General features: G+C 51.4%; 1 protein-coding gene across 1 annotated transcript in view; it reads left to right on the forward strand.

Moving 5' to 3' along the window:
* Positions 1-25,885, forward strand: part of LOC140425865 (androgen-dependent TFPI-regulating protein-like) — a 345,871-nt gene that overhangs the window by 142,964 nt on the left and 177,022 nt on the right. Inside the window, exon 2 of the mRNA XM_072510248.1 lies at positions 6,526-6,627. Coding sequence (XP_072366349.1) covers positions 6,526-6,627 — 102 coding nt within the window. The remainder of the gene's footprint in view (positions 1-6,525; positions 6,628-25,885) is intronic.

Below are 25,885 nucleotides of genomic sequence, written 5' to 3' on the forward strand. Positions count from 1 at the left end.
AATATCGGCAGGCCGAAAATCGGCTGCCTTGCGCAGACCCGTGACATTCTCCGCGGGGAGCGGCGCCATTAACGCCCCGCCGACCTTTCTCCCTTCGGCGACTTCGGCGGGGGGCGGGGGGCGGGATTCATGGCGGCCAATGGCCATTCTCCGACCCGGCGGGGGGGTCGGAGAATGACGCCCAATATCTCCAAACATTTCTCTGCTACTTTGAAGTGTAGTCACTGTTGTTTCATCAGCAAATGGAGCAGATATAGGGCAAACAGTAGATCGCAGGATAGACAGGTGATCTGCTTTTGGTTGGTATTTGTTGAAAGAGAAACATTGGCGTGGGAGACCTTGGGCGTCATTCTCCAACCCCCCAGAGGGTCGGAGAATGGCCGTTGGCCGCCGTGAATCCCGCCCCCCGCAGGTTGCCGAAGTCTCCGAAGGGAGAAAAGTCGGCGGGCCGTTAATGGCGCCGCTGACTTCGGAGAATGGCACAGGTCTGCGCAAGGCAGCCGATTTTCGGCCTGCCGATATTCTCCCTTCCGGATGGGCCGAAGTCCCGTCGACGTGATGACCGTTCACGTCGACGTAAATCAAACCTCCTTTTCATCGGCGTGACCCTGTGCTCCAGGCTCACGCCGACCAGCGTGGAGGTGAGTGACGGCCTGGGGGGTTGGCTCTGGGCAGGCGATGGCGTGGCCGCAGTCTGAATGTGTGGGGAGAGGTGTGTCTCGGGTTGTGTGTGTGTGTGTGTGCGGCGGGGGGGGGGGGGGGTTAGAGTGGGCTGGGCTCCGGGGGGAGTGCCGGGGAGGAGGGTCCGTGCCGGGGAGGAGGTTGGGGGGGTCCGTGCCGGGGAGGGGGGATGGGGAGGGTCCGTGCCTGGGAGAAGGTTGGGGGGGGGTCCGTGCTGGGGAGGAGGTTGGGGTCCGTGCCGGGTAGGAGGTTGGGGGGGTCCGTGCCGGGGAGGAGGTTGGGGGGGTCCGTGCCGGGGGAGGAGGTTGGGGGGGGGTCCGTGCCGGGGGAGGAGGTTGGGGTCCATGCCGGGGAGGAGGTTGGGGTGGGTCCGTGCCGGGGAGGAGGTTGTGGGGGGGGGGTCCATGCCGGGGAGGGGGATGGGGGGGGTCCGTGCCGGGGAGGAGGGTTGGGGGGGGGGGTCCGTACCGGGGAGGGGGATGGGGGGTCCGTGCCGGGGAGGAGGTTGGGGTCCGTGCATGGGAGGAGGGTTGAGGGGGGTCCGTGCCGGGGAGGGGGTGCTAGGGCAAGTGAATTGGTCCACCTGGCCAGGTGCCAGCCTCCAACAGTTGGACCCATGCGGTCCATGCCACCTGGCTGAGGGGAAGGAGGGGATATGGGCAATGATGACATGTCGTCGTCCCCGGCCCCCCCCCCCCCCCCCCAACCAGGCCGTCATGTTTTCCGATCATCCAGCGATGTTGGCCGCCGTGGCGGCAGCCGCTAATGTCCATGTTGCCCTGGATGAGGAGGAGGAGGGAGAAGGAGGAGCGTGCCAGAGAGGCGGCGCAGGCTGCCGCAGAGGGTCAGGCGGCAGCCGCCCAGGCTGGAGGGACACCTGACCGACAGGACGAGGAGGACGTCGCGGCCCCACGGCAACGGAGGCACCCGAGCGCGCCCCCATGTGTACCGGCCCCCGGCAGTCATACCAGGACCTCACGGACCGGGAATGCAGGAGGAGACTCCGGATGAGGCGGGAAGCCGTGGCACACATCTGCCACCTGCTGGCACACCTGGTCACCGCGTCGGCAACTGGCGGGGGACACCCTCTCCCCGGTGTCCATCAAGGTTACGGTGGCCCTGATCTTTTATGCAACGGGGCCATTCCAGGCACCGAGTGGGGACCTGTCCGACATATCGCAGACATCGGTGCACCGGTGCATCCGGGCAGTGACAGAAGCCCTATATGCCATGGCGCACCGCTACATCCGCTTCCCTGTGGACCGGGCCAGCCAAGATGCCCGGGCCGTGGGCTTCCCTGCCGTGGCCGGGTTCCCCATGGTCCAGGGCGCGCGATCGATGGGATGCACGTCGCCGTGTGGCCACCTGCAGATAACAGGGCCGTGTTCACCAATAGGAAGGGGGACCTATTCGATGAACGTACAGGTGGTCTGCGACCACCGTATGATGATCCTGCCACGTCTGCGCCCGTCACCCAGGCAGTGTACACGACTCATACATGTCGTTGCAGTCATCCATCCCCCGGCATGTACGAGGGACGCCATCCCCGGCTGAGGGGCTGGTTGCTGGGCGACAGGGGCTACCCATTGTGATCGTGGCTGATGACGCCTATACGGAGGCCACGCAATGAGGCGGAGAACCGCTACAATGATGCCCATGTAGCGACAAGGGGAGTGATCGAGAGGGTGCTTTGGCGTGCTGAAGATGCGTTTCAGGTGCCTGGACCTCTCTGGGGGCGCCCTCCAGTATCGGTCAGATAGGGTCGGCCGCATCATTGTGGTGTGCTGCGTCCTGCACAACATAGCCCAACAGAGGGGGCGATGTGCCGCAGGCAGAGGAGGGCGGAGTGGAGGGAGCAGCAGGAAGAGGCACAGTCCTCCCCAGATGAGGGGGATGGGGGTAATGGTCAGGGCAGACGGGGGGAGACACAGGGCGGGTGGCTGTCCACCATTACCGGCTGGCCCAGCGGGCACAGGACAGACTGATAGCCGCCCGCTTCACTGACTAGATGGGCGTGGGAATAGGGTAGTATGGCCACAGACCGCACACCATGGCAACAGCCGACCACCCACACCCCACACCCACCCATCCACCCACCCAGCACCCTCCCCCCCCTCCCCCAACCCCACCCCACCCCACCCGCATGCACACCACCCCCCCCCCATTGCCGATCCACCTGCAGCACAACGGCCGGGGCTCACACAGTTGCGGGTGGACGCGTGTCTATTGCAGGCCATGGAGGATGGATGACAACCCGCCCCTGCGGTGAGCTCCTGGCTCCACATCGTTGGACTATGTCTGCCACATGGGCCACAGTACCACCATCCACCCGCACCATCCCTGCATGCGGCTGTGACACTGCAGCGCACGGGTCCCGTCCTCTGCCCGGGGGAATGTTGATGGCGGCCCCAGGGCGAAGGGGGGGCAGACTCACCTGGGGCTGAGGTAAGACCACCCCTCACACACACACTTGCGCTCAACGTACATGACACCCCCGCACGCTTTGGACAGAGCACAAAGGCAGCTTCTGTAGGTGTAACATTGACTTTAATAACCAAAGGAGTTCATGCACGTGCCCTAGCCCCGAAAACTCATCTGTGCCCCTGCACCCGTGCCAACTTACTCAGTGTCTAATTGTTTGGCCTTACGGGCCCTTTGACTACGTCTACGTGGTTCCCCAGACGGTACAGCAGAACTGGAGGTGGACTCCTGTGATTCCTGCCCTCTGACACTGGATCCCTTTGGCGGCCGTTTCCTGGGGCGTCCTGGCCTAGATGGGCCAGGCTGTGGCCCCGGGCGACTGGGATGGCGAGCTGCCAGCCTGTCCTGCCCGTTGCCCACCCGATGCACCTGGGACGGAAGGGGGGGGAGTCCGAGGTGTCGCGGTGTTCCGGGACCTCCCCTACAGGGGGGAGCCACGACGGACCCACTCCACCTCCTCCTCCCTCGGGGTGCCCGTAGGCCCCCAGGCCTCTACATGGGTGGGGGATGCGAACGGGACTGGCCATCCGACGCCCCCCCCCCGACATCTGGCGCTGTCAGTCCTGGAGGCCCCGTGCTGGTATCGACAGGGGGTCTGCAGGTTTGCAGCCATGGAACCCAGGGGGTTGGCAAACCCTGTCTGTGACAGTGCGACGCCAGCTCGCACATGGCCACTGGCGCCGATGCCCTCAGCGATGGCCTGCAGAGACTGGGGCCATGGCCTGCAGAGACTGGGCCATGGCCTGCTGAGACTGGGCTATGGCCTGCTGAGACTGGGCTATGGTGTTGAGCGCCTCTGCCATCTGGCGCTGGCACTGGCTCATGGCCTCCTGTGAGAGGGCAGCCATGTCCTGGGTCACAGACGCCGAGCCTGCACGGAAAGCCCCAGGCCTCGCAAACCGTTCCCCATGTCTGACACCGTCGCACCCATTGCCTCCACTGCGGACGCCACCCGTGTGGGTGTCGGCCTGGGTGGCACGCATGACCCGGCACCACTTCCAGCTCCTGGACGCGGGTGGACTCCTCCACCTGCGACTGCAGCCGCCGCAAGCCGGCCGTCACCCTCTTCGCTCGTCTCCGGGTCGGTGGTTGCATCGGATCTATGGGTGGGTGTGGGAAACTCCAGGAACCCCGGGATCCATCTGGGCGGCAGATGTTCGCTTGGGCTGGGCTGCCCTCTGACCACCCGGCCCCTCTGCTGCTCCTACCTCCACCTGCTGTACCGGGACTGCTGTGTTGTGCGCACCAGTGAGTGTACCAGACCCTCATCACTAAAGCGCCTAACCGAGGTGAGTGTTTCTGCGATGGTGGAGGGTGTTGGTGACAGCAGTGGCGTTGTGTGTCGTGCTCTTCGTCCCACTCTGAGTCCATGGCACTTTGGGGTGGGGGTTCGTCTCCACCCATCCACTCTGAGTCACTATCCGGTATTTCGTCTTCCTGGGTAGTGCTGTCCCGGGTAGGGGTGTCCTGGGCAATGCTGTCCCGGGTAGTGGTGTCCTGGGTAGTGGTGTCCCGGGCAGTGCTGTCCCGGGTAGTGGTGTCCTGGGTAGTGGTGTCCTGGGTAGTGGTGTTCTGGCTCGGATGTGACGGGGGCCTGTGGCTGCCCCCCTCGTCGCTGGGTGGTCGCTCCCGCACGTGACGGGGGTGTCGTCTCCCTGTTGCTCCAGGTCTCTCCGTCTCCCGTGGTGTGCGAGGGGCATCCTGCGGGCGTCGCATGCTGGAGGGTCCGCGTCTCTCTGTCTCCCGTGGCCTCCGAGGGGCATCCTGCGGGCGTCGCATGCTGGAGGGTCCGGGTCTCTCTGCCTTCCGTGGCCTCCGAGGGGCATCCTGCGGGCGTCGCACGCTGGAGGGTCCGGGTCTCTGTCTCCCGTGGCCTCCGAGGGGCATCCTGCGGGCATCGCATGCTGGAGGGTCTGGGTCTCTCTGTCTCCCGTGGCCTCCGAGGGGCATCCTGCAGGCGGTCTGCATCTGCGGCGATGGGTGCCTGGACGTTTGGTCCTGCGATACACAATGAAGGATGCATGGTTAGACACGCAGGCAGTGATCAGGTGATATGGGGGAGGGGGGATATGGGGACGGGCTGTCGGTGGCTCACTTGCTAGTACGCCCCCGACCTCTGCATCAGCAACCTCCCGGTCGTCAGGTCCGCCAGCCAGTTCCAGGGCCCTTTCCTCGTGTTCGGTCAGTGGCCTCTCATCAGCGGGGCCTCCTCCAGTCCTCACATGCTCCCTATTGTTGTGTGCGCGCGCTTCTCCTGTGGGGGGGGGGGGGGGGGTGGGCAGGTGGGGGTGGTGGCAGGGGTAAAAGACAACACTGTTAGGCAGGTATATGAATGCACGCCATCGGTTGCGCGTGCATTGCAGAGGTTAAGGTTAGGGCTGGATTCACTTGGGGATATGGGATATATGAGGGAGGAAGGATATGGGGGAGGGGGGATATGGGGCATATGGGGGAGGGGGATATGGGGGAGGGGGGATATGGGGGAGGGGGGATATGGGGGAGGGGGGATATGGGGGAGGGGGGATATGGGGGAGGGGGGGATATGGGGGGGGGGATATGGGGGAGGGGGCATATGGGGGAGGGGGGATATGGGGAAGGGGATATGGGGAGGCTCACCCTGCCTGCTCTGACGAGGTTGTTCACCTTCTTGTGGCACTGGGTGCCTGTCCGTGGTGTCAGGGCCACAGCGGTGACGGCCTCTGCCACTTCCCTCCACAGATGCCGGCTGTGGCGTGGGGCAACTCTGCGGCCGTGCCCGGGATACAGGGCGTCCCTCCTCTGCTCCACTGCGTCCAGGAGCGCCTCCACATCCCGTGACTCGAACCTCGGGGCTGAGCGCCGGCCAGCCATCCAGTCGGGTGTTCCGGTCGGGTGTTCCGGTCGGGTGGGGGGAGCAGCGCGGCCTTATGAGCCGTCATGCCGTGCGTCGCGTATGATGCTGCACGGCCTGAACCACTGCGCAAGCGCGGATCCCGTTACGTCGCTGCTAGCCCATTTCGGGCCGGAGACTTTCGACCCATTTTTCCGACGTGACGCAAGTCGGATTTGCGCCGTTTTTTGCGCCGATCGGCGGACTTTGCGCCGATAACGGAGAATTTCACCCCTGTTTGCCATTAGAATTTCCCACCTCTTCCGGAAAAGACTAACACAGTTCAATGAAACATATGCACATTTTCAGCTTAGATATGTTACCGCTTCTTTCGTTTCTTTGACATTTTAATTTTAATATTTAAAAGTCCAATCGAATATTTTAATAAATCACTTGCAGTTTCAAACCAATGGCTGCTGGTTTCTTTGAATTTATATCAGAAAGTATAATAAATCCCATCCTGATTTCTTAATTTTTAATGTGACCTTTTCCAGTTCGTTGTCGCATCCTTTTGGCTTTTGTTCACGTATGACAGAGCATTGGTGTACCCTGAAGATCTTGATGAATTCATTCCCCTATGGCTGAACCATGCCGTGGTAAGTGTGAATAACTAAGACCCAGAGCAACTGTGTTGCAACATGAAAATAAATGACTGTATTCAAGTGTTATCGAAGACAGTCAGTGGGATATTAAACATTTATTTCTGTTTTACTGTAAACAAGCGATAGGTTTTAATAATCCATGTGTTTCAATCTTTAAAAAAAAAGTACTGGAAATACTCAGCAGGTCAGGCAGCATCTGTGGAGAAACAGTTAACGGGCAGAATTTACATGAAGGAGACGGGAAGCATGAGTCAAGAAAGTTCCAATTTTGCCAATCCATCTCCGTTAAGGAGGCCTCCATCTTCATATTTTTGTTCCAGGGAGGCGGGTGCGGACTGGGATCCGGGCCACTGCTTCCCAAGGCAAGCACGAGGTAGCAACAAAGTCAGGTGGATGGCCAGGCTGGCAGGCTAGATGTCCATCTCTGTTTACTTGGACAATGGCCTAGTTGTAGTGATGACTGTCAAGCCCTCATCCTCCTCATTCTCCACTCACCTCTATTACCACCCCCCCAATCTCCCGTGCCTCCTCCATGCCCACTTGCATTCTCCACAGCTACTCTCTCATTATGTACAGAACTAATAAACCAATGGGAGTCTGGCAAGTCTTTTGGACAACAAGCAAAGGGGTTTTGAAATTGTACCATGAAAATAGTGTTCAGCTTAAAACTTTGTGTCAAGCAACCACAGCTATTTATAGTATTAAAGACAAAAATCCTCTATCCATTCGCACCTCTTAACCTTTTGTAACTAGACACACCAGACAAGCGCACATCAAAGAAAGATATGGTTATTATAAGTTAATAAAGATGACAACCAAACAAACCTTGCACTCCCATGCAAGCTGTGTCAAAGATTATCTACTAAGCTAAGTGCATTAGTCATTCCTGGAGCTTGGTCAAGGATTCCTAATGATGTAATCTGGTAAAACAGATCTCTGACCATTTGTTTTGGCCATATTTTCTAACTGCTTCTGTGAATAGAGTTGTCAGATGGTCTCATCATGAATGCTTGGCTGTGCCAAGACCGGAGCACTTAGCTCAGCAGGTAATGTGGGCACATCTTGCAGGGAAGTGCAAACTTTCTCTGACTGAAACCTTTATCACCTTTCTTTGTGCCTGTGTGTTTATTGCACCATGGACTGAGCAACTGACTGATGATTATTTTTCCCCGTTTTTAATGCTGTTTCTCCTTTAGAGTTTTTCCCTCCCTTTTCCACCTCCTTTACTTTGTACCGACTTCACCACTATCACTAACAGCCTCTCTCTCTCTCTTTCTCCCGCTCTTTAAATTTTCTCTCTCTCCCTCTGTTTTACTCTAGGACTCCACGGCAAGCGCCCATCTGGGTCTGATAGTGATTTATTTGCCCAAAACTAAGAGATGTGAAGTGAATAAAAGCTTTGTGTCATTGATACTATGAATGGCTGTCATTGATTGACAGCTTTATGAGACGGTAAGGACATTGTATTTTAAAGGAAGAGAATGTTGAATGGTTGACCTTTTTTGGTTGCTGACTCGGTTTTGGGTTCTCCCATGGTTTGTCACTCCTCGGAAGTGCTGTTAGCTATGTCTACTGATAGAACAGGCCTGACTCCATCAGGATTCCTGGGGGTGGGGGGAGGTTTGAAAGGCCCACACACACAATGGAGCCAGCAAGGGTGTGGGTTCTGCTTGTGAGCTTGCTACCCTCACACTTTTCCCACACTAGGAAAAATAAAAATATCCAGAACCATGAACTGGGGGGGCGGGGGGGCGGGGGGGGGGGGGGGGGGGGGGGAGGTGGAGAAAGTCCCAGAACTGAGTCTAGACTGTCATTTTTAAATGCCTCCTGACCCAGCCTGACTCCATGAATGTCCAGGCCAATGACCTTTCATCAGAACTCAGAAAAATTAGGAATGTTTTGAACAAATGAAAATGGTGAGGATGTGATAAAGGATCAGAGGGAAGGTCTGGAGAGGTTAAATGACCAAAGGGAGTGCTAATGAGAGAAGTAAAGAAACAAAAGATGTGCCTAGAGAAAGATGAACATTTGTCCACAATTGAGTGTAAAGAAAAAGAGAAAGACCAGAGATGAAAATCAAAAAGTAAGAAAATGGGGGAAGCGGTTGTATTCTGAAATTGCTAAACTCAGTGTTGAGTGCGGAGAGCTGTAAAGTACCTAATCAAAAGATGAGGTGCCGTTCCTCGAGTTTTATTCACACACTGTAAAACTCGTGGAGGCCAAGAACAGAGGGTGGGAGCAAGGTGGACAGTTAAAATGACAGGTGACTGAAGCTCATGCTTAAAGGCTGAATGACGGTGTTCTGCAAACTGATCAACTGATCTGCATTTGGTCTCCCAAGCAGTGTGGAGCAGACCACATTGTGAGCTGTGAGTACATTTGAAAGAGGTACAATTACTGTTTCACTCAGAAGGTTTATTTGGGGCCTTGGACAATAAGAAGGGAATAGGCAAAAGGTGCTGCATATTTGCTTTTGCATGGAAAAGTGATGTGGGAAAGGGAGAGGATGCTGGGGGTAGACTAGGGTATGTGAATAGAATAAAATCTTCACAATGCTAATGTGGGTGGGGGGGGGGGGGATAATAACTCAAAAGCTGTCATAAACGAAGAAGGATTTATTTCCATATTTACAATAGTCTGTGCAATGCAGCATCTCACTCCCAGTGCAATCCTAGCTGGGAGGACTTGTTACACCAGGCCTGGTTTTGGGGCTGCTTTTATACCGTGCTCATTAATGAGCCGCAGGTGGTTGCCTCCGCCTCCGACTTGTGGAGCACGTACTCCCCGTGTCCTACAGGGAAATCAATGGGTCCTCGTGGGGATTATGAGACCCCCCCCCTCAAAGTCTGAAAGCCTCCTATCAGCTGCCAATCAATGGTGCATTCTGCGCCACTTTACGCACGGCTGTGCATCCATCTGTGGTGGCTCTGGGCCGGGTAGAGTGTAATGAGTTGTCCAACAGTTTTCTGGCGGACCATTGAAGAGGAATCGTCGAGACCTTGGTGCTGGTCACACTGTTGTCTGCCGGCGTGGACACTTCTGCGTCCAAGTCGGAATCGGACTCATAGTATTCTTGCTGGGGTGGGTGCGGCAACTCTGATGGATGGGCCTTCAACCCGACGGGTGGCTCCTGCTGTGGCGACAACAATACTACCGGCGGTGGGGAATCTCGAAAGGTGGGCTGACGCCTGGTTAATTAGTCCAAATGTCTCTTAAGGGTCTTTACTTGGACCCTATACGAGACCCGTCCAGTACCACTCCTGGGTTTCCTCCGGGTGCTACGGTTTCCTCCCACAGGTTTGGTGAATTTGCCATGATAAATTGCCCTTGTCGCCAATATAATAAATCAGACGAAAGCTGTTGTAAATGAAGAAGGATTTATTTACATGTTTACAATAGTCTGTGTATTGCAGCATCTCACCCTCAGTGCTCCCAGAGTGTTCCATCTCGGCCACTAAAAATAGTTCCTTCATCCTCACCACTCCTGGATGGCCGTGGCACAATTACTCCAGCACCTTGTATTTTAAGTTTGGAGGAATGACCACCCGCACCCCCCATTGTAAGCAGCTGTTCTGAACCAACAACCCCCACCGCCATGACATATATGACCTCTAATTTTCACGACCAGGTCCACCACCTGGCTCAGAATGGGATAATTTCTGGTATCATTCTTCACTTATGCTGCCTTTACTGGCACATTTTCAGATTGGGAGGAGTAGAGAGAATCTTCAACCCATTACTGGATTGCCCACCAATCAGGAGCAGGGGCAGCCTGAACAGTGCATCCACATTTGTGGAGCTGGTGATCAAGATATCATTGAGGTAGCATTGTACTCCTTTGAGTCCATTAGGATTTGGTCCATAGGCCTCTGAAATAATGTTGGGACTGACATGATCCCAAAGGAGAGGGTTTTATAGTGAACTATAGTGACTATAGTCAAAAGGTCTTGGGATTCAGCAGCCGCTCCCTTCTGCAAGTAGGCCTGTGACATATCCGCCTTTGTGAATTTTTGCCCACCTGCCAGGCCACTGAACAGATCTTCAATCAAGGGCAATGGGTATTTTTTGGCACATAGAACTGGATTAATAGTAACTTTGAAGTTACTGCAGATTCGATTGAACCATCGTGTTTTAAAATGGGTACAATCCCGGCGTTACCCAATCATTTGCCATCACTGGTTTGGGTACGCCAGAGTCCACCAACCTCACCAGTTCGGCTTCTACTTTTGGATGGATGGCATACGGAAGAGTGCGTGCCCTCAAGAGTTTGGTTTGATTATCTAATTTCAATTGGAGTTAAGCCTTCCATTTCTCCAAGCGTGTTGTCAAAAACACATTGTTGCCTACTTAGAATGTCTTGCAGACTAGTTTCAGAGACGACCAATTTGCTCACAGCACCCCCAGTGCAATTTTAGTTTACGTGGCCACGAACATCCACATAGGACCGGTGTAATTTCCTTTGACAATGTGGCGGGGTAGCTCTGCGGCCTGGTCCCACAGTTGTACTTCACCATGACACTCCCTTTGAGGGCATCACCTGCTCTGTGTATGTCCTGAGGGTGATGTTAGAGTGCTTGAGTGGCAGATGTCAAAGCTTCAGGCCGTAAATTGTTTTGTGAATAAGTAAAACTGCCACCTTGATGTTGTTATGGGCAAGGCCGTTCCAGAACCCCAAAATGTATCATGGAGTTGAACCAACCTCTCCCTTTAATGTATTTGTTGCGTTTCCCAGCACCCGGCTTGTACCCCTAGGTGTGGGTTTACAATTATGGACACGTGGGTTTTTAAACACAAAACAATGTTTATTCCATGAACTCAACTTAACATCTTAAATAAACATTGGATCTCTTAACACCCCTTACTTCAAAGATAACGCAGAACATATTGCAACAGTAAAAAACTCCTTAAAATGTTCCTTCAAACTTCCAAGAGACTTAACACCTTTAAACAGAATCACATCAGGTTAAAGGCTTTACAATTACGAGTTTAAATCACCCAAATGATGCAGAGACAGTCTTTCATGGCAGAGATCCAGCTCACTGCAAAACACAGACACACCCCCAGCTCTTTTCCTCCAAACTGCAAAACTAAACTGCAAAACAAAACTGCAAAATGGCTGACCAGACCACAGCTCCACCCACTCTCTGACATCACTGTTTTCTTAAAGGTACATTGCTTAAACATCCATGTCTTAAAGGTATTCTCACATGACAGTGCCCATCTCCATTTTAATGGGTAGCCCATCCAATTTGGGCCCATCCAAGTGGACAGCATAGTGGTTAGTACAGTTGCTTCACAGCTCCAGGGTCCCGGGTTCGATTCCTGGCTTGGGTCACTGTCTGTGCGGAGTCTGCACGTTCTGTGTGCGTTTCCTCCGGGTGCTTCGGTTTCCTCCCACAGTCCAAAGATGTGCAGGTGAAATGGATTGGCCAAGCTAAATTGCCCTTAGTGTCCAAAAAAGAAAAAAGGATTCAGTGGGGTTGCTGGGTTACCGTGGTAGTATTATATTGTATATACTGCACTGCATACGAGGGTATTATGGTAAGGCCCCTGTACTACAAGTACAGGGGTAGATCCCTGCCTGCTGGCTCCGCCCAGTAGGCGGAGTATAAATGTGTGCGCTCTCCGAACGACAGCCATTTCAGCAGCAGCTGTAGGAGGCCACACATCTCTGTGTAATAAAGCCTCGATTACTCTCTACTCTCGTCTCATCGTAATTGATAGTGCATCAATTTATTACACAGAGGTTTTACAAAGATGGATCTCCGCATCAGGCCAGATCGCCTGCAGCTGCATCCTCAAGCAGACAACGCCAAAAAGGACTTTGCACGTTGGTTAGCTTGCTTTGAAGCATACATCGGATCTGCGACAGGCCCAATCCCAGAAGCACAGAAGCTCCAGATTCTGCACACGCGGCTGAACTCCGATGACTTTCCCCTCGTCCAGGACGCGCCTACCTATGCAGAGGCCATGGCGATACTGAAGGAGAACTATGCTCAGCAGACCAACAAGATCTACGCCAGGCACCTCCTGTCCACGCAGCACCAACTTCCCTGAAGTCTGATGAAGATTTCTGGCGTGCCCTGCTCGCCCTGGTGAGAGACTGTGAATGCCAGGCTGAACATTCTAACCTGCTAATGAGAGACGCGTTCATTACCGGCAAAGGGTCAGCCTACATCCGCCAGCGCCTCTTAGAAGGGGCTACGCATGACCTTGTGGCGACCAAGAAACGAGCGCTCTCGCTCACAGTCGCCTCATGCAACGTACAGGCGTATGCCCACGACCGCACGGCCCACCCCTCCTGGGTATCGTGGACCCCGCCAGCGACAACCCCATCGTGGACCCAATCAGCGACCGCCCCCAGCCAACCCCACGCCTGCGCCGCGCGGCAGCCAACCAACCCCGGGGGACCCAAGTGCTATTTCTGCGGACAGACAAAACACCCCCGGCAGCGCTGCCCGGCAAGGAGCGCGCTCTGCAAGGCCTGCGGCAAGACAGGACATTTCGCTGCAGTGTGCCAGACCCACTCAATCGCGCTATTGTGTCTGCACCCCCCGCGTGCGGCCAGTGGGCGCCGCCTTCTTCCTCGCCTCAGACCACGTGCGGTCCGTGGGCACCACCATCTTGCTCCCCTCACAACACGTGCGGCCCGTGGGTGCCGCCTTCTTGCTCACCATCCAGGGCGTAGAGTTCAGCGGCTTCCGGCTCTACGTCCTCTCCAACCTCTGCGCTGCCTTGCTACTCGGCCTGTGCTTCCAGTGCAACCTCCAGAGCCTAACCCTGAAATTTGGCGGACCCTACCACCCCTTACTGTATGCGGCCTCACGACCCTTAAGATCGACCCACCTTCTCTGTTTGCAAACCTCACCCCGGATTGCAAACCCGTCGCCACCAGGAGCAGACGGTACAGCGCCCAGGACAGGACCTTCATCAGGTCTGAGGTCCAGCGGCTGCTGCGGGAAGGTATCATCGAGGCCAGCAACAGCCCCTGGAGAGCCCAAGTGGTAGTGGTGAAAACGGGAGAGAAAAACAGGATGGTCGTTAACTACAGTCAGACCATCAATCTGTACACGCAGCTCGACGCGTACCCCCTCCCACGCATATCTGATATGGTCAATCAGATTGCACAGTACCGGGTCTTCTCGACAGTGGACCTGAAATCTGCCTACCACCAGCTCCCCATTCGCAAGGCGGACCGCCCGTACACCGCGTTTGAAGCAGACGGCCGCCTTTACCATTTCCTTAGGGTTCCTTTCGGCGTCACTAACGGGGTCTCGGTCTTCCAACGGGAGATGGACCGAATGGTTGACTGGTACGGACTGCGGGCCACTTCCCCGTATCTGTATAACGTCACCATCTGCGGCCACGACCAGCAGGACCACGACGCAAACTTTCCAAATTTCTCCACACCGCCAAACTCCTCAACCTAACCTACAACAAGGAGAAGTGTGTGTTCAGCACGAACCGATTAGCCATCCTCGGCTATATGGTTCAGAACGGAGTTGTAGGGCCAGACCACGATCGCATGCGTCCCCTCATGGATCTCCCCCTTCCCCACTGCCCCAAGGCCCTCAAACAATGCCGGGGGTTCTTTTCATACTATGCCCAGTGGGTCCCTAACTATGCTCACAAGGCCCGCCCACTCATCCACTCCACCGGTTTCCCACTGACGGCCGATGCTCACCAGGCCTTCAACCATATCAAGACCGACATCGCCAAGGCCGCGATGCACGCGGTCGACGAGACGCTCCCTTTCCAAGTTGAGTGCGATGCATCAGACATCGCTCTGGCCGCCACCCTCAACCAGGCAGGCAGGCCCGTGGCATTCTTTTCCCGCACGCTTAATGCCTCCGAAATTCGTCACTCCTCTGTCGAAAAGGAGGCCCAAGCTGTCGTTGAAGCTGTGCGGCACTGGAGGCATTACCTGGCCGGCACGAGATTCACTCTCCTCACAGACCAACGGTCGGTTGCCTTCATGTTTAACAACACACAGCGGGGTAAGATCAAAAATTATAAGATCTTGCGGTGGAGGATCGAGCTCTCCACCTTTAATTACAAGATTTTGTATCGCCTCGGTAAGCTCAACGAGCCACCCGCTGCCCTGTCCCAAGGTACATGTGCCAGCGCACAAGTGGACCGACTCTGGACCCTGCACGACGATCTCTGTCACTCAGGGGTCACCCACATTTATCACTTCATTAAGGCCCGCAATCTGCCCTACTGCATCGAGGAAGTCAGGGCTATCACCAGTGACTGCCAGGTCCTCACGGAGTGTAAACCGCACTTCTACCGGCCAGACCGTGCGCACCTGGTGAAGGTCTCCCGCCCCTTTGAACGCCTCAGCGTGGACCTCAAAGGGCCCCTCCCCTCCACCGACCGCAACACGTATTTTCTCAATGTGGTCGACGAATATTCCAGATTCCCCTTCGCCATCTCATGCCCCGATATGATTTCTGCCACTGTCATCAAAGCCCTCAATACAATCTTCGCCCTGTTCGGTTTCCCCGCCTACGTCTGCAGCGACCGGGGATCCTCATTTATGAGCCATGAGCTACGCCAGTACCTGCACAACTGGGACATTGCCTCGAGCAGGGGCAATGTGGTAAACCACTGTTACACCTGTTTTAGGTGATGTAAGGTAGGACGTGTACTACAGGTTTGCCGGTAGCCCCTGCCTGCTGTCTCCGCCCAGTATGAGTATAAATATGCGTGTCCTCTATTCAGCAGCCATTTTGCCAGCTGCTGTGGGAGGCCACACATCTTACTGCAATAAAGCCACAGTTGTACCCAACCTTAGTCTTTGTACAATTGAGAGTGCATCACACTCAATGAATGTTCAGATTGTCTGTGACCATCGAACACAGATTCTCCAGGTTTGTGTCCGTTACTCAGGCAGCTCACACGATGTTTACACCTTGCGACACTCACAGGAAACAAGGCTCTTTGTGGCTCCTGCTCGATTGGATTGATGGCTCCTAGATCACAAGGGCTATCCAGCTTTGCGCTCGGTGTGAAGGGTCAACGCAGTACTCATGCATCACATGGACTCCTCCATGACAGAGGCCATGGCATACAAACCCTCATGGATCTCTGCCAGATCTCCCTGTGTATCCCGCACCCAGTATTTGCTGCTTCACGGTAGACTCCAGAGGCTTGTCATCTGCCTTGGACTCAGCCTCATTGTGGCCTCCTTCAATGCTCCCGCTGCCAGCAGCCGAGACCTCTCTGCCTCTGCCACCTCCTCATGTGAGTGTGACGTGCCCTCGTCACTGTGCATTATCAGTGGAACCAATGATGTAACGCTGGTGCCTTGTTGAGAGACAGTGTGATGCTGGTGCAGGTGTGATGTCTTCCTCAGCTCCTGCAGATGGCATACTTGTGAGGGGAAGACAATATCAGTAAATTCAGTCATCATGGTCAGTATGCATGCTAGGTGGGCTGATGTGACAATGGAGACCTGCAGCACGGTGCCATCTGCATTGGAGCTTCAGTGGGCACTCTGGCTGTGACATCTCCATTTCAGACGAGACAATCTCATAACGTTTGGAGTACTGATCCACAAGCATCTGTGAATTACACCCTTACCTTCATCCAACATCCCCACCTCACCGCGATTGGTGGAACGAGCTGGCCGGTGGCACTCCAGCTCCAGGGCATTGTACTTATGTTTGTTGAGGACATACAGATTGGGAACAGCATCACCCGCTCTTCAACACTCCGCAGCATTATAGCTTCTCTGCTCCAGACAGGGAAAAATAGAATTCATCATTAGTGCTTGGTCTCCCAGAAGGTCCACTGCAGCTCCCCACCCCCTCCCACCACCACCATACCTGGGCATTAAACGGACCGTATCACCCTGCAATGCCAAGCGTGCTAACAGCAGGACCAGTTGACACACTCTCTTACGCCTTAGGGTCACAAGGAATGCCCACCTGGCTACACTTCTCCGCACAGGTCAATGCCATCTCTGCACTCACCCTTGCCAGCTGCAGAAGATCATTGAACCTTTTCCAGCACTGAAGCCACATGCAGTGCACCACATTGTGCACTGACCTGGGCGGAAATCTCTGTCCAGATCTTTTTGGTCAGGTGAGGCGGCCTTCTCTTGCCACCCATGAACTTGAGAATATTCTGCCTGGCACTGACCTCGATCAGGATACCCAAGCACTCAATGGAGAAACGTGGAGGGCAGAGTGCCCACCGACTCGCCCTCCACATTCCATGACCACTAGGTGCTGAGACCATTGCTGGACAACAGGAAGGTTATTATTATGGTTGAAAACACCACCCTCAGCCTCCCCACAACTTCTGTTTATCTTCGGGGTGCTGCCTGTGCAGTTTTAAACCCCTTGCTGGGTCCCCATTGGACCCAGCGCTCGACACATTCCCATCCCCTCATTCCAAGCCCCTTTTAAGAGCTATGTTTTCCATGGAACTCCCCTTCACACCCAGGTGAAGTGCAACTCATTCAAAGTGGGCAGGAAATCACATATCAAATTATTTTAATATTTAAATTAAACTCCTGCAGGTGCTGCATTAGGACGCAATCTCACAAAAGGGAGTGAATCCTTTCTCAATTGTACTGAAACGTTCTCTGCTGGAGCCCCCAATTTAATTTTGGGAATAAATAAATGTTTAAATTAGTTAGTGAAGAACAATTTGCTTTGACAGTATTTTTAATGACTCGAGGTGTTTCCAGCTGCGCTGTCAGACATAATTTGACATGGAGTCACCTAAGGAGATATTAGAACGAGTGATTAAAAGCTTGGTGAAAGAGTTAGGAATTAAGGACAATCTTAATAGAGGGGATGAGATTGAGACCTTCAGGGAAGGAATTGCACCCAGAACTTAGGGTCTAGACAGCTGAAGTCACAGCCAACAATGGCGGGTGAAGGAAATTGGATATGCACAAGAGGCCAGCACTGGAACAACAAAAAGACCAGAATTCTCCAGTTATTGCGATCCACTTTTCCCACTGGCAGTGCACCACCGCCAGCAGGTTTCACGGTGCATGGGGTAGTTCGAAATCCCATTGATAAGCAGCGGGAAGAAAGAATATCGCCACCAGCGAATGGCGCACCACAAAGAAACACGTGCCTGGGGTGACTGAAGAATCTCGGCGAAAGTTTGCAAACGGTTGTAGGGCTGGAGGAAATGATAGAGCTAGGGAGGAGTGAGGTCATAAACACTTTTCATCCCTTGGTGTCACGATGAGCTGAATGGCCTAATTCCGCTCCTATGTCTTATGGTTTAAATGTTCCATAACCTCTGTCCTGAATGCCCAGACTCTGATTTTAACACAATTCCCCCTTGTCCCGCACCTGCAGGTACATTTATTCCATATCTACCCTGTCAATGTTTTGAGAATCCTAAAAACTAATTTTAATCACCCTTGGCTTTTATATTCCAGGGAATAAATGCCATGATTATGTAATATAACTGTTAGAGCCCTGGTACATTCTGCAAATCTCTGCTGCACTCCTTCCAAGGTGCAATGCCCAGAATTGTATGTGATACTCCATATGTGGTCTATCTAGGGCTTTCTTTATCTGTCGAAAGACATTCGCCCCTTAATATTCCATCCCTGTATAGTTATACATGTGAACATATGGTTTTGTTTCTGACTATTTATTGGCCAGTGGTGACTCAGTTGATAGGGCTGTCCCAGGCAGCAAAGGTGGGCAACCCTCCTGATTCCCCTCTCATCAACTTAGATGATGCTGAGATACGTAGCACTGGTGTGTATTAAACTATTATGAATCTACATTCACGTGATCTCTAAGGGATTAGCAAATGCGTGAAATGCTTAAAGTAAATGAGAGGCCTCATAGGCTACTTCTATTCAAGCAACACATCTCAAACAGACCTGTTCACTATGTTTACTAGTTACGCAAGGCCCGTTGTTGAATGTGCAATGCAGGTTTGCAATGCTGGACTAAAGAACACGTGAACAAGCTTGAAAGCATTATGAAACTAGTGCTGAAATTGATCTGAGGAAATGTGTACCAAAACTGCTCTGACACAATCAAACAATTAAGTATGTGCTCTCTTGCTGAAAGGTGGAAAATTCTCCGTCTGTTTTTTTTATGAAAGCTCTCAAATCCTATTGGCATTATCTCTTGCCACAACAACACCAAATGTGTGATGGAATTAAGGAGAAAAGACACCAATCTGCAAATAAGAAAGAGAATAAATAGGCTACAGAACAGCTCAATCCCCTACTTTATAAAATTCATAAGTAGTATGTAAATGATTGAGAATTTAATGAACTCAACCTGGCGACATATGATCCAAGCCAAGGTTTGAAGAAACATAAAGTGCTAACAAAATGATGTCAAAACCAAGACACAAAGCTTTTCTTTACTGAGAGTTTATTGACTTTGCTCAGTTGCAACACTCCTCCTCTCATACACTCAGTGTCCCAGCTGTCGCCTATTTATATATGCTCAAAGTAAGTTAACAATGCCCTTCACCGGTGTATCTTTAAAAAAAAATTTAGAGTACCAAATAAATTTTTTCCAATTAAGGGGCAATTTAGCGTGGCCAATCCACCTAACCTGCACATCTTTGGGTTGTGGGGGCGAAACCCACGCAAACACGGGGAGAATGTGCAAACTCCACATGGGCAGGGGCAGGGCTCAATGTCATTGGCTACTTTGAAGTGGCCTTGTTACGACACCCTTGGCAAGTGGAGTGGTCAATTCCAGCCCCATTCATCCTGGAGTCATAACACATGTGAATTAACCAATCATTCTTTGGCTTTTGGCTGCCCAATAATTGCAGTCACCAGGTTTGTAAATGTAAACAGAGAGAGAGAGAGAGAGAGATATATCTCAGAGAACATTCCACTGTGATGAGATTGAATCACCATTGTTACTACAGCCTTTTGGGCCAATTCATTGACCACCAGCCAAATCAATCAAACCAGGTCCCAGCCCACCTTGGTCACTGGTGCCGCCAAGTCTGCAGCTCCAGTTTAAACCAGCAAGTGATCTCTCCTTAAACTTCTGGATTCTTCCGCTTGAACTAAAGATACAGGCTGCTTACCTTAAAAGAAACAGGTCCATTGATCAAAATAAGAATGGCAAAATCAAAGGGGAAACAAGGGGAATAGACAGAAAGCTTTTTTAAATTTTAAAGTACCCAGTAATTCTTTTTTATTTCAATTAAGGGCAATTTAGCATGGCCAATCCACCTAACCTGCACATCTTTGGGTTGTAGGGGTGAGACCCACACAAACACAGAATGTGCAAACTCCACATGGACAGTGACCGGGGGCCGGGATCAAATGAGACAGCAGTGCTAAGCACTGTGCCACCGTGCCGCCACCTAGTTCAGACAAAGCTGCTAGGGGGTTAGTTTATTTATTGTTCCCTTAATGCTTTAATGCATCATAAGTACCCTCCATTGATCCTAACCACAATATTTAACAACACTCACCAGCTCATTGTCGTGTTGGGTGTTCCGATACACAAATGAACCAACACGGTTGTAGTTGGTACAACTCTGTTTTATTGTCTTAAACAATAACAACTAATAACTGCTGGCTGAGGTTCGTGCTTCACCAGCTAACCTGTGGACCGAGCCCTTTCACTATCTTGGTGAGGCACTCAGCACATGGTGTATGTCTGAGTGGCACGCTGTGAGCTCTGTGCTCTGAGCTATCTCCGGGTAGAATGAGCGGGAACTGTGGTGTTCCCTGTTTTATAGTGCGTGTGCTCTCACTGGTGATTGGCTGTGATGTGTGTGCGTTGGTTGGTCCAACTACCTGTCCATCAGTGTGTGTGTGATTGCACCATGATATGCTAATGTGGATATCATGACACTCATGACCACTTCAAAGCAGCTCAGTGGTTTCACTTCCACCTTTGTAACCCCAGAAAAAACTAAGCATTCTTTAAAAAAAATTGTAAACTCTGCGAGGTTCCTGGGGTTAAGCCCTCACCCTGAACCCAAGATCACCCAAACCCTAGAACCATTGAGGAACCGTCCTCTGCAACCTGGCAGCAACAGAGGAGCACATTAACAATGGGATGACCCCCTTGATCACCCTCGGGATCTACCGTGCGAGTGCTACGCTTAGCCATACTTACACTAATGTCCGCCTGGTGGATTTCCCGCTGTAAGGTTGGAGGGGCAGGGAGGAGAATCAGGCTTCCAGCCGTTAGTTGTATGTTAATGCATGCAAATCAACACTTTGCATGCTACCACCAGCCGATAGCATGGGGTGAGTAGCCCGCTACAGGTGGCGGTGCAGGAGAGGAGATTTGAGACGGGTCTACCACCTGCCGCCGATCCTGTTTTTCAGTATATGCTCCACCCGACCGGGATTCCCGCTCGCAGTGGCAGGGAATGGAAAATCCCGTCTGATATGCTTTTAAAAAGTGGAGTAGATGCAGCATTGTGAAGAGATTGGATGAGTGAAATTCAACTGATTGAAGGTGTCAGGGTGCAGCAGTTTGCAGGTGGATGTTGTTCAGCAAATTGTTTTGTTTAACACTGGGCTAAATTATATTTGAGGTAAATTTTCCATGGACGTGCTGCAGTTGTGCATGAAAAACATTGGAATGAGTTCCTGGGTTTGTGTCCAGCACTGAATCACCTGGACATAAAAAACTGATTGAGAGCACACACTTGGAAAGCAAATGCAGTAGGGTACTTTGGATTCAGATTAATGATTGAAATTCTGGCAGATTGTTTTACATGTGTCCACTTTTTCAACATTCACTGCATTCAGATGATGCAGTGTGCTGAAAAACTCACTGATCAGTTGTTTGTGCTAACAACAATGAGTAAGAATACAGGAGGGAGATTGAGGACTAGTGGCATGGTGTAACGACAACAATCTCTCCCTCAATGTCTGCAAAACTAAGGAGCTGGTCATTGACTTCAGGGGGCGAAGTGTCTTACACATCCCTGTCTGCATCAATGATAGATAGTTGACAGCTTCAAATTCCTAGGTCTACACATCACCAATAATCTGTCCTGGTCCACCCATGTCAACGCTACAACCGAGAAAGCACAACAGCTTTCCTCAGGAAACTAAGGCAATTCGGCATGTCCACATTGGCTTTTATCAATTTTTACAAATGCACCATAGAAAGCATCCTATCTAGGTGCATCACAGCTTGGTATGGCAACAGCTTGCCCCAAGAAACTATAGAGAGTCGTGAACACAGCCCAATCCATTACGCGAACCCGCCTCCTATCCATTAACTCTGTCTACACCTCCCCCTTTGGAAAGCGGGAAGCATAATCAAAGACACCCCTCCCCCCCCCCCCCCCACTCAGGCTATTCTCTCTTCCATCAGGCAGAAGATACAAAAGTCTGAGAATGTGCACTCACCAGGTTTATAAACAGCCACTGTTACCGGACTCCTGAATGACCCTCTTATGGACTGAACTGATCTCGCCACACATCTTCTCTACAGTTGTCGCACTACGTTCCATATGCTTCCCCCGATGCCTATGTATTTACATTGTGTATTTATCGTATGTCCTATGTTTTTCATGTATGGAGCGATCTGCCTGGTCTATACACAGAATAATACTTTTTCACTGTATCTCAGTACACGTGACAAATTCTAAATCTCACCTTCTGATATGATCTCCTGGTGGGAAAGTGGAATAATTGGTATTAAAGAAATCCTGGCAATTTACTGTAAATGGAGTTAGTCTGAACTCTTTGGCTTATATTTTGAATGTACATCCTCCTGCACAGAACATTGCCTGCTGAGAATATATTCTTGAAAATTATTAGTACCGCCCCCTGATTTCCCAATTGTGCGCTCAGCTATCATTTTATTGAAGTATAAATTAGAGGTTTTTGAAATATACAGAGACGCACAGTCAGGCAGTTTCTTAGTATTACATAATAATAATCTTTTATTGTCACAAGTATGAAGTTACTGTGAAAAGCTCCTAGCCGCCACATTCCAGCGCCTGTTCAGGTAAGCTGGTACGGAAATTGAATCCACGCTGCTGGCTTTGTTCTGCATTACAAACCAGCTGTCTAGCCCACTGAGCTAAACCAGCCCACATAAAAATCACACAACAAATAATTTAACCTTTGGATAACCATGTTTTCAGTTGACCTCAAGTTATTCATTCCCATAATTATTCGGGCTTCAAACGTGTTTCATTAGGTGGGTGAAACATTAGGAGCGCACTGCGTGACAACTAAATATCCCTACCCTACTCTTGATGCTCTGGTTGCTTTTGTTCCTCCCATTTCCCAATTTCATTAACTGTCCCATGATAACACTGCAGTTTCTACTAGGATATATGACTCTGGATAAATTTCATCTGCCTCATTTGGGAGAGACCTGACACATAACTTGGTGCCTGGCTGCTTGTTAAATGTTTCAATTCTGAACCCTCACGTTCTGCTCTTGTAGCAGATGGATCAGCACAAGCAATTTGAATCAGTCACTCATTCAAAGGGCAAATCAGTCAGGTTCAGGGCAGTGGTAACTGGAGTCTGGAATTGATGCTGAGAGTACAATCACCTGTATCTAGGTGTTAATGAAAGGCAGTTGTGAAGGATAGGATCACCACGATCTCTTGCAGTACATAAAATATTGTATTGAAATTAGAAATCATGTTCATTATTTGATACTATTTACTTCCTTTTATCTGAAGATTATAAATTGCGATGTCACATTTCCCATCCTGTGTTTTTCTGTCAGCTGTCATAATATTGGTGTATACTCTTGGGGCATTATGGAGCAAGTTTCTGAAGCTCTCATTCTAACCAAACTTGTATTAAAAAGTATTATATATGTGAACTGACCTTGGTTACCATTACAATGTTTTTTATATTAAATTGTGCCATAAAGGTTATCACGGAAATGGAAAAGGTCAGCATGGCTAAGCTCAGGGCAGAGTGAACCAATGCAGAAGAGTTATATTCAGCTATACCTGTGTTTGTGATACATGCTATTGGGAGTCAAAGCTCTGTACTGGCGGTACCAGTGTGGGAAAGTCAGCCTTTTGAGCTCTCATCAACAAATATTGGTAGAAATTAATTCTCAGCTTTGAAATAGCCACTTCAGCTTCTACATGAAGTAGATTTCACTTTCATAGTACTTTTAAATGCAGTTTGCCAGAAGTGAAAACACATTAAAACCTATAGTGGCAATCCCTCTTTTGTAGACCACAAATGATGCCGGACCGATTAAAGAAAACTTGGTTTATTACGACACACTAGTATTTGCAATATACACCAGAACCCAGCCAGGTCTTAACTGTCGGTACCATACCTGGCTGACTTTATACAGAGCTTAATCATGGGTGATTTGGGGCTCCCCGCAGACGGAGGCTGAGGGATGACCTGATAGAAGTTTATAAAATTATTAGGGGTATAGATAGGGTGAACAGTTGGAAGCTTTTTCTCAGGGCGGAAATGACAGTTACAAGGGGGCAGAAGTTGAAGGTGAGGGGGGAAAGGTTCAGTGCAGATGTGTGGGGGAAGATTTTTTACAGAGGGTGGTGGTGGCCTGGAATACACTGCCAAGTGAGGTAGTTGAGGCAGATACGTTAGCGACCTTTAAGACTTATCTGGATACGTACATGAACAGACGGGATATAGGATACAGGCGGTTGGTCTAGCTAGGACACGTGATTGGCACCGGCTTGATGGGCCGAAGGGCCTGTTCGTGTGCTGTATTGTTCTTTGTTCGCACCACCCTTTCTGCCAGCTGGAACATCGAGCCTTTGAATCGGGCCGGCAAGGTTGGCATGTAACCAAGCCCACAGTCGCCCCAGCCATTCCCGGAGGTGAAAGGTGGAAGGTTCTGGTGCTCCTGGCATACGCTGCACTGCTGGGCCATCCTTTTAAAGTCAGCATCCAGTCTGGCCACCAAACGTAGGTACATGCTAACTTTTTCATTTTGGACACTCCTGTGTATCCGTTATGCAGATCCCACATCCCGCAAGATCAGTACCTGGCCTTTTTCCCGGAATGACGAGGCACATGGCCCACAGCAGGATTTTTTATTTTTGAGTCCCCACATTATTTACACCACATGGTCGCGTAGCATTTCTGAAAGATAAGTGCTGTGTTCACAAAATCCAGCTATTTTGCGCAATCTGGACAAAAGTTTGGGTACGGACTCTTCGGGGTTCTATTTGCTGTATTGAAAGAGTATCTCTGCACTATTGCTGAAGGTGTAAGGTTGAAGTGTTGTCCCACACAGTGTCACCAACTGTTCGAAAGTGTTAGTATCCAGAACTGCAGAATATGTGAGGCTTCTTATCACACCGTAGGTATGTGTGCTACAGGCAGTTCGCAGGATGACTGTCCGATGTGCATTCTCTGTGATATTGTTTGACCGAAAAAAACCTCTAAGCTTGCGTCCCGGCAGCCGGCCAATAGGACTTCTCATTGTGGGCACCTCCACGCCTGTCGGGAAATCCATGGGCGTGAGTGCACTGCCAGTGAAGCGGAGGATCCCGCCGATGGTGAATCCCGCCCTTGGGTTTATTACAACGTACTAGTATGTACAATATACACCAGATCCCAGCTGGGTCTTAACTGTAGGTACCATACCTAACCAACATTATACAGAACATAACTATGGATGATTAAGGGCTCCCCGCCCCTTTACCGGGGAACTTGTATTTGTCGAGAAAAATTGCTCCAATCCCGTGGGTCTCGTACGGGTTATAATACCCTCAATCCAGACCACCTAGTGGGGAAGGGCCCCCATAGTGAGAATACATTTTCGGGAATCAGGAGCTTGTAATTTGTGCAAATGCACTCTCTACAAGATTTGCTTCCTGATGGCAGTGCCACAACATGGACTTCTCCTTTATAATGCAATTGTGTTTTTCTTTAAATGTGTAGGTTTCATTGTATCTTCCACTGCTGACCTTCATGGAGCAGAATGTTAAAAGGGCTGGAAAATTTCAGGCATCAGTATCTAAGGTACAGCACTGAGATGAATTCCTGCCCGATTCTTCAGACGACAGGATTCCCTGCCACCCAAAGAGTTGGCGGGGAATGCATCTCTGAAGATCACAGCAGTCCCACAGCCATCAAACACTCAGGATGTTATTGGCTGGAGATGGAACTCCACCTCCTTCCCTCCCCCCTTCCGCACCCTCACCCCCAACCGCCCCCCCACTTGGGCAGAAATTCCACTTCAGAGAACTGCCAGTCAATTTGATCGACCGGCAACCCTATAGTACCAACAGCGCCAACGGCAGCAGTGGCAAGGTCTGGAATTACAAGCAGTACTCAGGTTCTGAG

The sequence above is a fragment of the Scyliorhinus torazame genome, chromosome 6 (assembly GCF_047496885.1).
Source record: "Scyliorhinus torazame isolate Kashiwa2021f chromosome 6, sScyTor2.1, whole genome shotgun sequence".
Classification (NCBI taxonomy): Eukaryota; Metazoa; Chordata; class Chondrichthyes; order Carcharhiniformes; family Scyliorhinidae; genus Scyliorhinus; species Scyliorhinus torazame.